This window comes from Lagopus leucura, unplaced genomic scaffold (genome assembly GCF_019238085.1).
Source record: "Lagopus leucura isolate 7727_CA_CO unplaced genomic scaffold, USGS_WTPT01 Super-Scaffold_100060, whole genome shotgun sequence".
Classification (NCBI taxonomy): Eukaryota; Metazoa; Chordata; class Aves; order Galliformes; family Phasianidae; genus Lagopus; species Lagopus leucura.
Window position 1 is genome coordinate 587,423 of NW_024962306.1, and position 11,576 is coordinate 598,998.

The following is an 11,576-nucleotide window of genomic DNA, read 5'->3' on the forward strand; positions in this document are numbered from 1 at the left end:
CTGCAGGGCCCAAGAGAAGGAGAGCACAGAGGCAGGAACCCCTTTTCTGCTGCATCGCCTCAGGCTGCCAGCAGCCACTCCAGCTCCAGACACCCATCAGAGCCCAAGGCAGTTCTGTGGGCCGTGTGCCCCAAGGCCAGTGCTGGCCACAGGACACCCTGCAGGCAGCTGTCACCAAGCCTGCCAGGGGAGTCACAGCAGAGCTGTGGGAGCAGCCAGCAGTACACATCTGCCACAGGAACAGTCCAAAGCTGCTGTGCAGTGAGAGGGCCACAGCCAACAAGCAGCACACAGCTCACACAGGCAGCAGCAGAACATGAGAACGCCAAAACCAGGCATCTCCAGAGGGGCTGGATAAGGGCTGCCAGCCCAAACACCCTGCTGCACCCACAGCGATGCATGGGTGTGCCATGAGGCTGCAGCACGCTCCTGCTGCCCGCCTGCACTGCGCTTGCTGCCATGTGCAGTCGGTTTGGTGCAATGGGGAGAGCTAGGGCCAGACTGTTCCTGTTTCCTTTGATGAAGTTCAGCTTATCCTGGCTTCTCTCCACTAAAAGTCAAGAGGAAAAGCCTGGGAAAACAGTGCAGGTGTTATGTGTGCTCCTGCGTGGCTTCAGAGCACTCCTGCAGCTCATCTGGCACAGTCCTGCCAGCCCTCTGCAGCCCCACAGCCCTTTGTAACCATGGGTTCCAAGTGCCCAGCAGCATTTGGTGCTACCAACAGGTAAGATGTGGGAAAACACACTCATTTTACTTTAATCCTGCTGCCCTCCTGCCTGGCTCCAGGTTCTCAATATGTGAAAAAGGTCAACAAAGAAACGTCTCCTTGCTGCCCTCTCTGTCCCATTCCCTACTTGCCCTGCTCTTACCCTGCAGAGCTCCTTGCCCAGCTCCAGCACAGGTGCCTCCCTCTCCATGGACACCAGCTGGTCCACCTCTAAACCACCTATCTGAGCTGGCAGCAGGAAAGCACGCATCACTGAAGATGGACCATGACGCAGCAGGAGGATATACCTCTGTTCTCTCTCCCTTTGCAAATCACTGCAAGCAAAGCCAAATCTTCTTCCAGTGCTTTATAACCTCCTCCAGAAGCAGGGAAAGCCCTAAAAGAACATGCATATTAGAGGAGGGAGGCTGACTTTTCACAGAAGCAGACAGTGACAGCACAATGGAGAAGGAATCTAAATGAAAAAAGCAGAGGTTTAGGTCAGGTGCTAATGAAAGCTCTTTACCCAGAGGCAGTGCAGCCCCAGCACTGCTGCCCAGAGCTGTGGGCGCCCCATCCCTGCAGGTGCCCGAGGCCATGGCTAGGCACTGGGCAGCCTGAGCTGGGGAGCAGCCAGCACACTGCATGGCTGGGGGGGGTCTCTTCCATCCCAGCTGTGTTGAGACTCTATGACACGGTGGTACCTCTATGTGTTACTTGGCAAGATTTTTCTTTAGCTCTCCCAACTCTACCTCCATCTCACCACCTCACATACTCACAGCAGGAGGACCACGCACCACAACAGCACGCTGCACACTGCTCCTGTGCTTACCACTCGAGAGCCAAGAGCTCTCCTACACACAGACCCTGTTCTTTAACCCACCATTCATACACAGAGGCCTCTTGTCAGACGACGGCACACCTCCTTTAACAGCACCTGGTGAGGAATGCGCTCAGCAGCAGCAGAGTCCGTGCACAACATACCGGTGCACTCACCTCATCCTCACTTTAAACCCAGAGCAGTGCAGGTTCCCAAAGCCATGGCTGGGTCCTGGGCAGCATGAACTGGTGGGGGGCAGCCAGCCCACGGCTTGGGGGTGTGGAGGCCCTTCCCACCCAGACATGCTGGGATTCTGTGATTTCCTCTGAGGTTCAGTGGCTGTGGCAGCTCCATCCATCCTTGGGCTGTGCTCCTTACAGTGCCCTGCTCCCTGGGCACCACAGGCCCTGCCTACTTTCTGCCTCGTTAGCTGTAATTTGAGGCAATCCCTGTGCACGTGCCACCAGCTGCTCTCCAAGCACAGCTCCTAAAGACACAGTGGTCTTGAGATATTCAAAGAACTTATTATTAGAATTCATGCTTTTAGCAAGCAACCCTTAAAAATATTTTTAGCCCTGCCTTGTTATGGGTTTATTTTAAATTCCCAGTATGTGCCCTTTTTCTCACTACAATTTTTTAATTAAAAAAAATAATTAAAAAAAAAAATCATCGTTTTATACTCAACAGCCCTCCACACATCTTTTGTAGCTGAGTGACCAGGTGAGCTCTGCTGTTTCCTCCTGGGATATTTTGGAGGGGAACGGGAAGTACAGAACTCCCCCCAGCACCCCTCCCCCTTTTCCTGTTTCCCTGCACCACGTTTATCTTCAGGACTGTCCCTTTCAATTATTTCTCCATATTGTTTTTGGTTTTTTTTGCTTTTTTAATGGTGAGGATTGCAATGATTTCAATGATTTTACACTTTCTGGATACACTTCTGTGTATAGTTTGGACACTTTTTTTATTAATTTCCAGCTGAACCTTTCACAAATCACATTTGATGGAGGGAATTCCCCCAGCAGCAGCACGCAGTCTTCTCCTACATTCTGACAAAGTCAGAAACAAAGAAGTGCTTAAATCCTCCCAGAGAGCTGTAAGGGCTAACGGAGAGCACTCATAATTGCATAACCCCATACGAGGGCATAGCCAAGGTCAGGATGGGCCTTAATGGTGCGTTTCCTTAACTTGAAACCAGTTTATTTCATTAGGAGCCTCAACTTGACTCGACTCCCCTGATTTCACTCAGGACTTGAGGGAAAGCAGCCCGACAGAGGGGCAGCAGTGGGGCTACCCACGGCCCAGCATTGTGAGGATGGGCAAGGGGGCACAGCTGGTACGCACCCACTGCCAGCCCAGCACCTGCACAGGGAGCAGAGGATCCAGGCCCTTGGCAGCGGCTGGACTGGGCCCCCCTCATGCACAGCCCCGAGGGAGGCAGCGGTGGGCACCAAGCAGAGAACCTCCCCAGCCCTTCTCCAGGGCATCACCCACAGTTCCCTTGGTTAGATGGCACCCACACAGCGTGCTCCTGCAGGATGTGGGACTGCAGCCAGCAGCAGGAGCTGTGCCACACGCTGTCCTTTGTTTCCAGTGCCCTGTAAACCCCAGCACGATTCAGTGCCCTTTTTCTGCAGCCTCCAGGAGAAGAACACGGGGGTACCCCCCAGGTCTGGCTTGGACCTTGCAGAGACCTGTCCTACACAGGGAGCATCAACAGGGACCATGACAAAAGGGTCCAGCACAGGTTTCCTAAAGCAGAGCCCAATACCAAGGGGCAGCCCCTACCAGCTGCCTCTCCCTGCAGTACCAATGGCACCCAGCCAACGGGGCCCGTGCTCAGCTCTGCCCACCTGTCCCCACGGCCGGTCACAAGGCACCAGAGGGGTCCAGAAGGCAGCTTTTCCCACATGCAGCATTTCCACAGGCTGTCAAGCCATTCTTGTTAGCAGCTGCACTCCCACCGGCGGCACAGCACAGCCTGGTGCATCTTCTCGCCGACTGTCCACACCCCTTGTTCCCAGCTCTTAATGCAATGCAGCAGAAGCTAAAAATACCAAAGTGCCACCCTCTGTCATGTCTCTGAGCAGGCTCCGCAGCCAGCATGGGATGAGCGTGACGGAGGTGGAGGCTGGCTCTGTTCCCAAGGCATTCTGTGAGCCACAGCCCTCGGCTGGGGAGCACAGCCAGCACAAGCAATGGGCACGGGGAGGCAGCAGCCGTGGGCCCTGCAGGGAGTCATGTGCAGCAGTGGGGTGAGCACCTCAGGGTGGGGGCCGTGGGGGCTGGTGGGAGGAGCAGGGCATCCCCACTGCTCCCCACTCACCTGTGGCAATGGCAGGAGCCCAGGAACACAGCTTGGGACTGAACCACAAACACTCACAGGGTTCCCCAGCCCCTGCACGATGTCCTGCTGCCATCAGGTGAGCCCTGTTAATGGCTCTTGACATTGTCTGCAGTAGGGGAAACATCAAAGCTTAATAAAAAAGACCCATAGCATCCAGGGGAAAGCAGGGAGTACTGGAATCAAAGGCAAAGCAGAGCCTCCAGGCTGTGGTCTCCAGTCCCAGGCTGTTCCCACCTGCCCCCACAGCCTCCCCTGCACACCTGGGCTCAAACCAGAAGAACCCCTAGGGCACACAGGAGACACAGACACATGCTGCTCTGCTATAACGTGCTGCTCCAAGCAGTACAGGGCCATTTCCACCGCACCTGTAGTGATTTACAGGCACCACTGGATACATCTTAGGTCAGTATTTGCCAGGTTATTCAACAAGTCAGAGCTTGGCAGAAATTAGTAGAAGCAGTCCCTGCTAACGTGGCAGAAAGTAAGCAGGGCCCGTGGTGCCCAGGGAGCAGGACACTGTAGGAAGCACAGCCCAGGCTTGGATGGAGCTGCCACAGCCACTGAACCTCAGAGGAAATCATGGAATCCCAGCATATCTGGGTGGGAATGGCCCTCACAGACCCCAGCTGTGGGCTGGCTGCCCCCCACCAGTTCATGCTGCCCAGGACCCAGCCATGGCCTTGGGCACATGCAGGGATAGGGCATCCCCAGCTTCTCTGGGCAGCAGAGCCAGGGCCTCGCCACTTCTGGGTAAGGAGCTTCCTCTTCACACCTGACCTAAATCTCCCCTCTTTTAGTTTAAGGCCATCCCCCTTGTCTCATCACTATCAGACTGTGCAAACAGGATGGAGATGGAGCTTTTATAAGCTCTCTTCAAGTACTGGAAGGCCGCACGGTGGTCTTCCCAGAGCCCTCTCTTCTCCAGGCAAACACCCCCAGCTCCCTCAGCCTCTCCATAGCAGAGGTGCTCCAGCCTCTGAGCACCTCTGTGGCCTCCTCTGGACCTGCTCCAGAGCTCTGCGTCCTTCTTGTAACGGCAGCCCCAGGGCTGGATGCAGTGCTGCAGGTGTGAGTGCCACGGCCTGCTGCTTCTCCTGCTCTGCCAATGGACGAGATACTCCAGCATGCTGCACTACCAGTCAGGAGGGAGGTAACCTGTTTCACAAGTTAGTCATAGCCTGGTGACAAACCCCCAGAATTTCAGGCACTGCTAAGGAAGAAGAGTCACACCAAGGCAGGCCCTGACCGCCAAGCCAGGGCCTCGCGGCTGGAGCTGTCCTGCCAGGCCTGCAGAAGGCACATCCAGAACCCACTTCAAAGGAAGCCAACAGCTCTCCCAGCATCTGTCACCAACACAAAGGGTGCCGAGCACTCTGCCAACTCCTGCAGCTCCCTGCAGCCCCCAAACAGCCGCCTGCAGGGTGACAGCCCAGCCAAAATCCCGCGGGTGAGCAGCAGGTTCATCCCACACACAGGGCTCACCCTGGCAGCTGTTAGTGCTGCACAGACCCCTCAAGGAAGGGGATGTCCCCGCACTGCTCCTGTGGAACTGATGAGCTGGGGAATGCTGCAGCACGCTCCATGACGCTGTAAGGAATGTCCCATGCTGCTGCTGGTTCAGAGCACAGGAGATGGACGGCTCGACCCTACATCTTCCTCGTGCTATTTTGCCTTTATCTCCCTCCCAGACTTGATCTGCAGGGACAGCTGCACAAAGCACTGACAACTGAGCTATTTAAAAACCTCCAAATGCGGGAGGAGGATGGTTTTACAGCGTTCAAACCCCACATCATTTCAGCAATCCCATTTACAGAGCAGTCAAAGCTGCTACACAAGTGTGGGAATTTCCTACCTGGCAGACGGGTCTCACATAAGCGTGCCCCAAGGCCCCATCAGGCAGCAGAGCCCAGTCCTGCTGTGCTCCCACCCTCAGCTTGAGGCTGGCTCTGCCCCCTCACAGCACCTTTGGGACATGCAGTCATTAAACTCCTTGCATACCAGCCTACTGCACAAACACATCTCCACAAGCCACTACCTCGTATCATGGCCACACACTTTTTCCAAATCCTTCCCCCTTCCTCCTCCCTGCCAATCTGCCACAGAAGCAAAGCATGACCCTGAGCAGCACCGAGCTCTGCTTCACAGCAGGAGCAGCACCAGTTGGTGCTCTTCAGCAGATCCGTCCCTCAGCTCCGTGTTCAGCTTTGTGGTTTCCCATTAAAGCAGCACAGGCACAAAAAAGCTCAGAGTAGAGTGGGCTGTTCTACAGCCCCAGCCATATTTCAACCCTGCTGGCCGTCTGCTATAACAGGTCCCTTCCTCTTCCCAGAGCACTGATGGTCAGGTTCTCCTGTGTGCACAGTTAATACAAAGACTGCTGGCTAATAAATCTCCTCTGGGACCAGCAGGTAGTGACGCTCTTATGCAGCAATTCGGAAATGGCAGCTCAGTGGGATGGGATTATTTCTGAGCAAGGAAAGATTTGCTGGCCAGCTCTTGCAGCACTGCAGATGTGCTGGTCCCCAGCCTCCCTAGTAGTGTCAGCCCCGGGGCATTACGTTATTAGCAGCAATCACAGCAAACATGCATTTCTGTAATATATGCGTGATGAGATTCAAATAAGAACCAGAACTAGCGACTTGGGAGGAAAGAAGGGCTGCTTCTACACAGGGACCAGGACCAAACCAAGAGCATTTACATCAATGCACACAAATCCTTTTGTGCCTAATCACCCAAGTAAGATTTATCCACTCTAGGCTGCAGCTCTGGTCAAATTTCAGCATCCTGAGCTGTGGCCGTTGCTGGAAGTGCAGCAATCTCTCTCTCGTCCCCTTCCCACCACACATCCACTGCAATACCATACAGCACAAGCTACCGACGCCTCACCAGCTGAGTTAGGAGAAGGAGAGAGGGTCACAAACCTGCTTGTCTTTTTTCTGTATTTTCATTATCATCAAATCAGGGATGAATGTTATTTCTGTAAGACACAATACAACAACAAATTGACAATAAAAAGACTGGTGATCCCAAGGCACTCAAAATCTTCCACATCACCCCCCTAAGAGGCTGCGCAAACCCCAGTCCCACTTAGAGCAGTAAGGCAGCAGTGAAACGGCCACACAACCCTGTGCAACACTCAGTGCTACACAAACCCAGCCTCACTCTCAAGTCCCAGCACAAAATGGAGCACCTGGGACTTGCAGAATTGCCCCCTACCCCACCACCACCACCACCCAAACCCCACACCAGGCCCTGAGAGATCTGCCAGATGCTGCCAGCTCTGCAGCAGCAAAGCAAAGCAGCAAACCAACTGGCTGTGCCAAGCTGCACCGAAGGGAGCGTGAAATCCTGGAGAGGATGCAGGAGCCCAGCAAGCCTGGGGGCCAGGGCTACTCCTGTGTTCCCACGGCTGGGGGCAGGCAGGAAGCACACCTGAGTTCCATGTTGCTCTCCCTGGATTGGAGCTACTCACCATGGGGACAGTCAAGGGGACACAGCGTAGTTTCAGCTCCACATCCTCCCAACGCAGCCTTTCCACGGTGCTCCAACAAAGCTGACAGGCCTTGTGGGAGCCCCCACTCCAGCAGACATTGCTGAAGGGCCAGCAGTTGTCTGCTCCCACAGCACCAGGAATGGGAGCCAAGGAGCCCAGAAACATTTGACAAGCATTTAAGACACAAATTCCACAAGCATGTGTCTCATTTGCCTCCCATATAGCACAAACCCCACTCCACACAGTACGGCACACAGGCTCACCACAGACCATTGATCCTTCCCCTTACCCATGCTGAGCCTCCCTGCCCAGCACAGGCTCCAAGCTGGCAAAAGACATTACCAAAACCCACAGCAACTGCTCTCCTTTGGTCTGCTGGGACTCCTCCCAGAGCAAGAGCCCAGTGTGGGAGGCATCCAAGGAGATCAATCCCATGTGGTGATGTTGGTCCTTCCCAGACTCCTCAGCTCAACCCTGCCACACCAGGAAGAACCACCAAAGGCTTCCAATTCCCATCCTGGCTATGCAGCAAAGACCAGGCCAGTATTTACCATGGGGAAGCCAAGCTTGGTGGCAGTAAAGGCATCCAAGTGCCACCAGCTGAGCAGGGAGGATTTTGATGACATCTGGAGAGGATGGTACAGAAATTCTCCGTGCCTTACAGCCAAGTCTGTCAGAATCATACGTCCACCAAGACATGGCCCAGAAGGCCCAGAGGACAAGGAGGCTTGTCACTTGCCAGGAAGTGACGTGCAAGATGCCCACATAGTCAGTCGCTGCTCCAGAGCCCAACTGGAGGCTGGGCCCTGCTGCCATCAACCCTGGCCTCCCACTAGCCCAGCCCCCCTCCAGCATCACCCCAGCACTGCTTGGGGCTGCCCATTCCTGATGTCTCATTTCCCCAGAGAGCAGGCAGACTCTGCTGCATGCACAATATGCGTACACAGTTTCCACAAGCAACTTTTCCCAGGGAAAAGTTAGCACCAAAAAGCACTCCTGCAGCTCACTATGGCATGGCAGAGCACAGGCAGCCCCAAACCCGGAGGGCAGCAGGAGGCATGGCAGCGGCCCAGCCCTGTGCTGGCCACAGCCAGCAGCACTGGCACACAGCAATGGCCGGCAAGGGCCTGGCCTGTTGCTGGCAGGCTCTGAATGGGCACGGGAACAGGAGGGGACACTGAATATTTCTCTGACCAATGTTGCGAAGCACGAGGGGCACGCACCTTGGCATGGAGACAGCCCAGGTGCTGTCCCCACAGGCCACAGCCACAGGACAGAGCTGTGCTGACCAAGCCCATGCCACGCTCAGGAACAGTCCCAAGCCCACACTCAGGTCTGCTATGCCCTGGCTTTTGATTTTAGCAGATACCCAACACCAGCCCTACAAAACATCCAGCTGATTTCCACAGCACTGAAGCCAGTGTATACATCTGTCTTGGAAAATCAAAGCTGAGATGCTCATTAGTCCCAGAGGAGACAGCTTTAACAGAGATATCAGTTCTGACAAAGAGCAAAGCCCTTCCAGCATAAGGAAAAGCCCAGCAAAGTCACTGCCAGCATCAGCAGAAGTGCTTGGTCTCCTGACACTCAGAGTTGCCCACTCAGGAGTCCGTCCCCTTGGTCCTTGCAGGGTCCTGCAGCAACAGGCATGATGCGCTCCTGGCTGTGTGAGCTGACCATTGACCAGAGCCACAGCAGCCACGTGTGAGTCCAAACACCAGGGAGCTGCCATTGACACATGTTCCAAATGTTCTGATACCAAAGACTTAAATTCAGAGACTTAGATGTACATAATGAGGGTGATTTAGCTCTGGGGTGTGCATGCTTTGTGGCGAGATCCCCACGCACCCAGCACTGTAACAATCCAGTGTCAGCTTTTTAAACTATCATTAGGTTTGGAGAGTTTTCTTGGTTACAGTTTTTGGTAACAATCCCATGGACCCACCATCACCCGCCAGGGCCAAACTGGAGGGGAGGTAAGGGCCACCTCTGTGTATGGCCTCGTGCTCTAAAGTTTCTGCTGCCTGAGCGCCTCGCCTGGCCTTGGAGCTTCACCACCACCTGCCAAGGAGCACCACCACTCTGGCATGTGGATGTATACGCTGCCAGCCCCATTTAGCTAGCCATTTCCATGCTAATTAAGTATTTGTAGATTAAAGAGAAACTCTAATCTCAATAGAGGCAGCCCAATTTTCTAAATGAGCTTAGGTTTTCATATGGAGATCAACATGTTCTCACTACGCCTCATCTAAGGGCTCCAGGCTACTAGATTCAGCTTTACTGCCACCATCACAAATGGCAGCTCTCACTTTGCGCTCAAGTTTTTCTGCCTTTTGCGCCCACGAGTGTCACAGCAGTGCTGCCAGCCCAGCAGGCATGGCCACCCCAGGCCAGGCATCTCCCGCAGCACAGCAGGTCCTGCCGGGCGCTCGAAGCTGTCCGGTTGTATTTGAAGAGAGCAGCAAAGCGGCGCCAAGAGCTGCGCTGACCCTCTATGCGAGCAGCCCATCCTGCGGTGGCACAGCCTCTACAAAGTATCTGCTGCGAGCAGTGACGTCTGCAGTTACACAATTTGGGGCACATCAGGTTACCAGCACCTTCCCTGGTATTTATTCTTATTGTTTTGCAAGAGCACAACATCCCTTACACCAGTCTGACCCCACATCACGCCTGCACTTCCTGGCACGCCTGCTTATGCCTCTCCAAGAGCTGAAGCATTTGTGCACAAACCAGAAACACGATCGGCAATTTCCACATCTGAGCCAACACCACCCCAAGACCAAGCAGTGGCCGTGTGCCCTTCCCCTCTCTGGGCTCCTCGCATGAGTGGCCAGGATCTGTTCTGCAGTTGAAGGACTGACTTTCCCAGTGCGGAGGCTGAGGTTCACGAGCTCCAAGCATCCTGCAGACACACACAGCGCTCCGATCTGCCAGCACAAACCTATTTTGGCTCGTACAGGGAGCGATCACCTCTCAGCTCCGTGCACACAGCTCCATCAGAGCACATCCCCGCATGGCAGTGCCCCTTAGAAACGGGAGAACAGATTCTCAAGATGAGCACCGAAAGTGAAAAGGAGTGTTGAAAATACACTGAATGCAGAGGCACGGAGAACTGGAGATGGCCCAGATTTGTAAAGCCAAAAAGAAACATATCTTCCCTGCTCCAAAACCCACTGCACTGTGCGCAGCTACTGAAGAAAACTGAACACGCATTTCAGAAATGCCTCAGGTAGGTCTGGAGAGGAAGGCAACAATGGTAACAGGGTGAGGCCCCAGGCTAGACCCTGCCACAACACTCACAAGGCACCGGGGCTGCTGCCTGCAGGGCAGAGCCTTGGCCGTGACACACCGTGCAGCACCAAGACAGCATGCTGACACATCTGTGCTGCCACAGTCACAAAACAACAATGTTAGGAGACCACAGCAGGCAGGGAGAGCCCCAGGAAGCACAAGGACTCACTAGGACAAAGCCAAAGCTGCTGCTGGGGCTGCTGCCAGGACTGCACCTGACGGACAGACAGATTGCCATTGCCTATGTCCCATTGCATGACAGGAGGGGATCCTGGCACAACTGCCAAAGCACCTTCCCAAACTTTCTACCACACAATGTCTCCACACCCAGGTTCCTGCCCACTGAACACCATCTGCTGACAGCCTCACACAGGGCAAACAAAACACACACAAGCGCGCACCCATCGCCAAGTGCGATCTGCAACCGATGCACAGGCTGGGCAACACACTCCACTCTCACATGCAGCAGCAACATGACTTGATGTCCGGTTAGGAGATGCACACTGCTGCACCCAGCCTGCAGAAGGAGAATAAGAAGCACCTGGGCAAAGCAGAGCTGGCATGTTCTGGAGCAGCAGGTACTCAGCAGTATCCAACATCCATCCCTGCATGCAGCAGCAAAGATGCCAACCCACACCCAGGCACTCTTGGAAGTAGGAGCTGCACTCTGCAGTGCCCACTGCACCACTACAGCTCCTGCAGTTGCTCTGTGCTGCCGCCCTTGGGGAGCTCCCACCTCAGCCCTGCAGTACTCCACCAGTGAGCCAAAACTTGCCAGGCAAGGGTTCCACAGCTCCATCCTTTCTGGCTCCTACAGCAGCTCTGAACCAAAGAAGTGAAGCACGTGGTTGTTTGAGCAGACATGTAACAGAAGCTCTGTTAGTAGGAGCCATGTGGAATTACCGAGGTTGCAGCTCTGGCA

At 54.6% G+C, this 11,576-nt stretch overlaps 1 protein-coding gene across 8 annotated transcripts in view; it reads right to left on the minus strand.

The window, feature by feature from the left end:
- CHD6 (chromodomain helicase DNA binding protein 6) overlaps positions 1-7,699 on the minus strand; it is a 58,512-nt gene extending 50,813 nt beyond the window's left edge. For 5 of the 8 annotated variants that reach the window (XM_042886625.1, XM_042886623.1, XM_042886624.1 and 2 more), the window contains exons 1-2: positions 7,343-7,699; positions 6,792-6,847 (exon numbers count right to left, since the gene is read on the minus strand). In XM_042886625.1, the coding sequence (XP_042742559.1) occupies positions 6,792-6,824 (33 nt within the window). In that variant the 5' untranslated portion in view covers positions 6,825-6,847; positions 7,343-7,699. The remainder of the gene's footprint in view (positions 1-6,791; positions 6,848-7,342) is intronic. The other 3 variants (XM_042886628.1, XM_042886626.1, XM_042886627.1) reach the window with 1 other exon arrangement.
- Between the last annotated feature and the right edge of the window lie 3,877 nt (positions 7,700-11,576).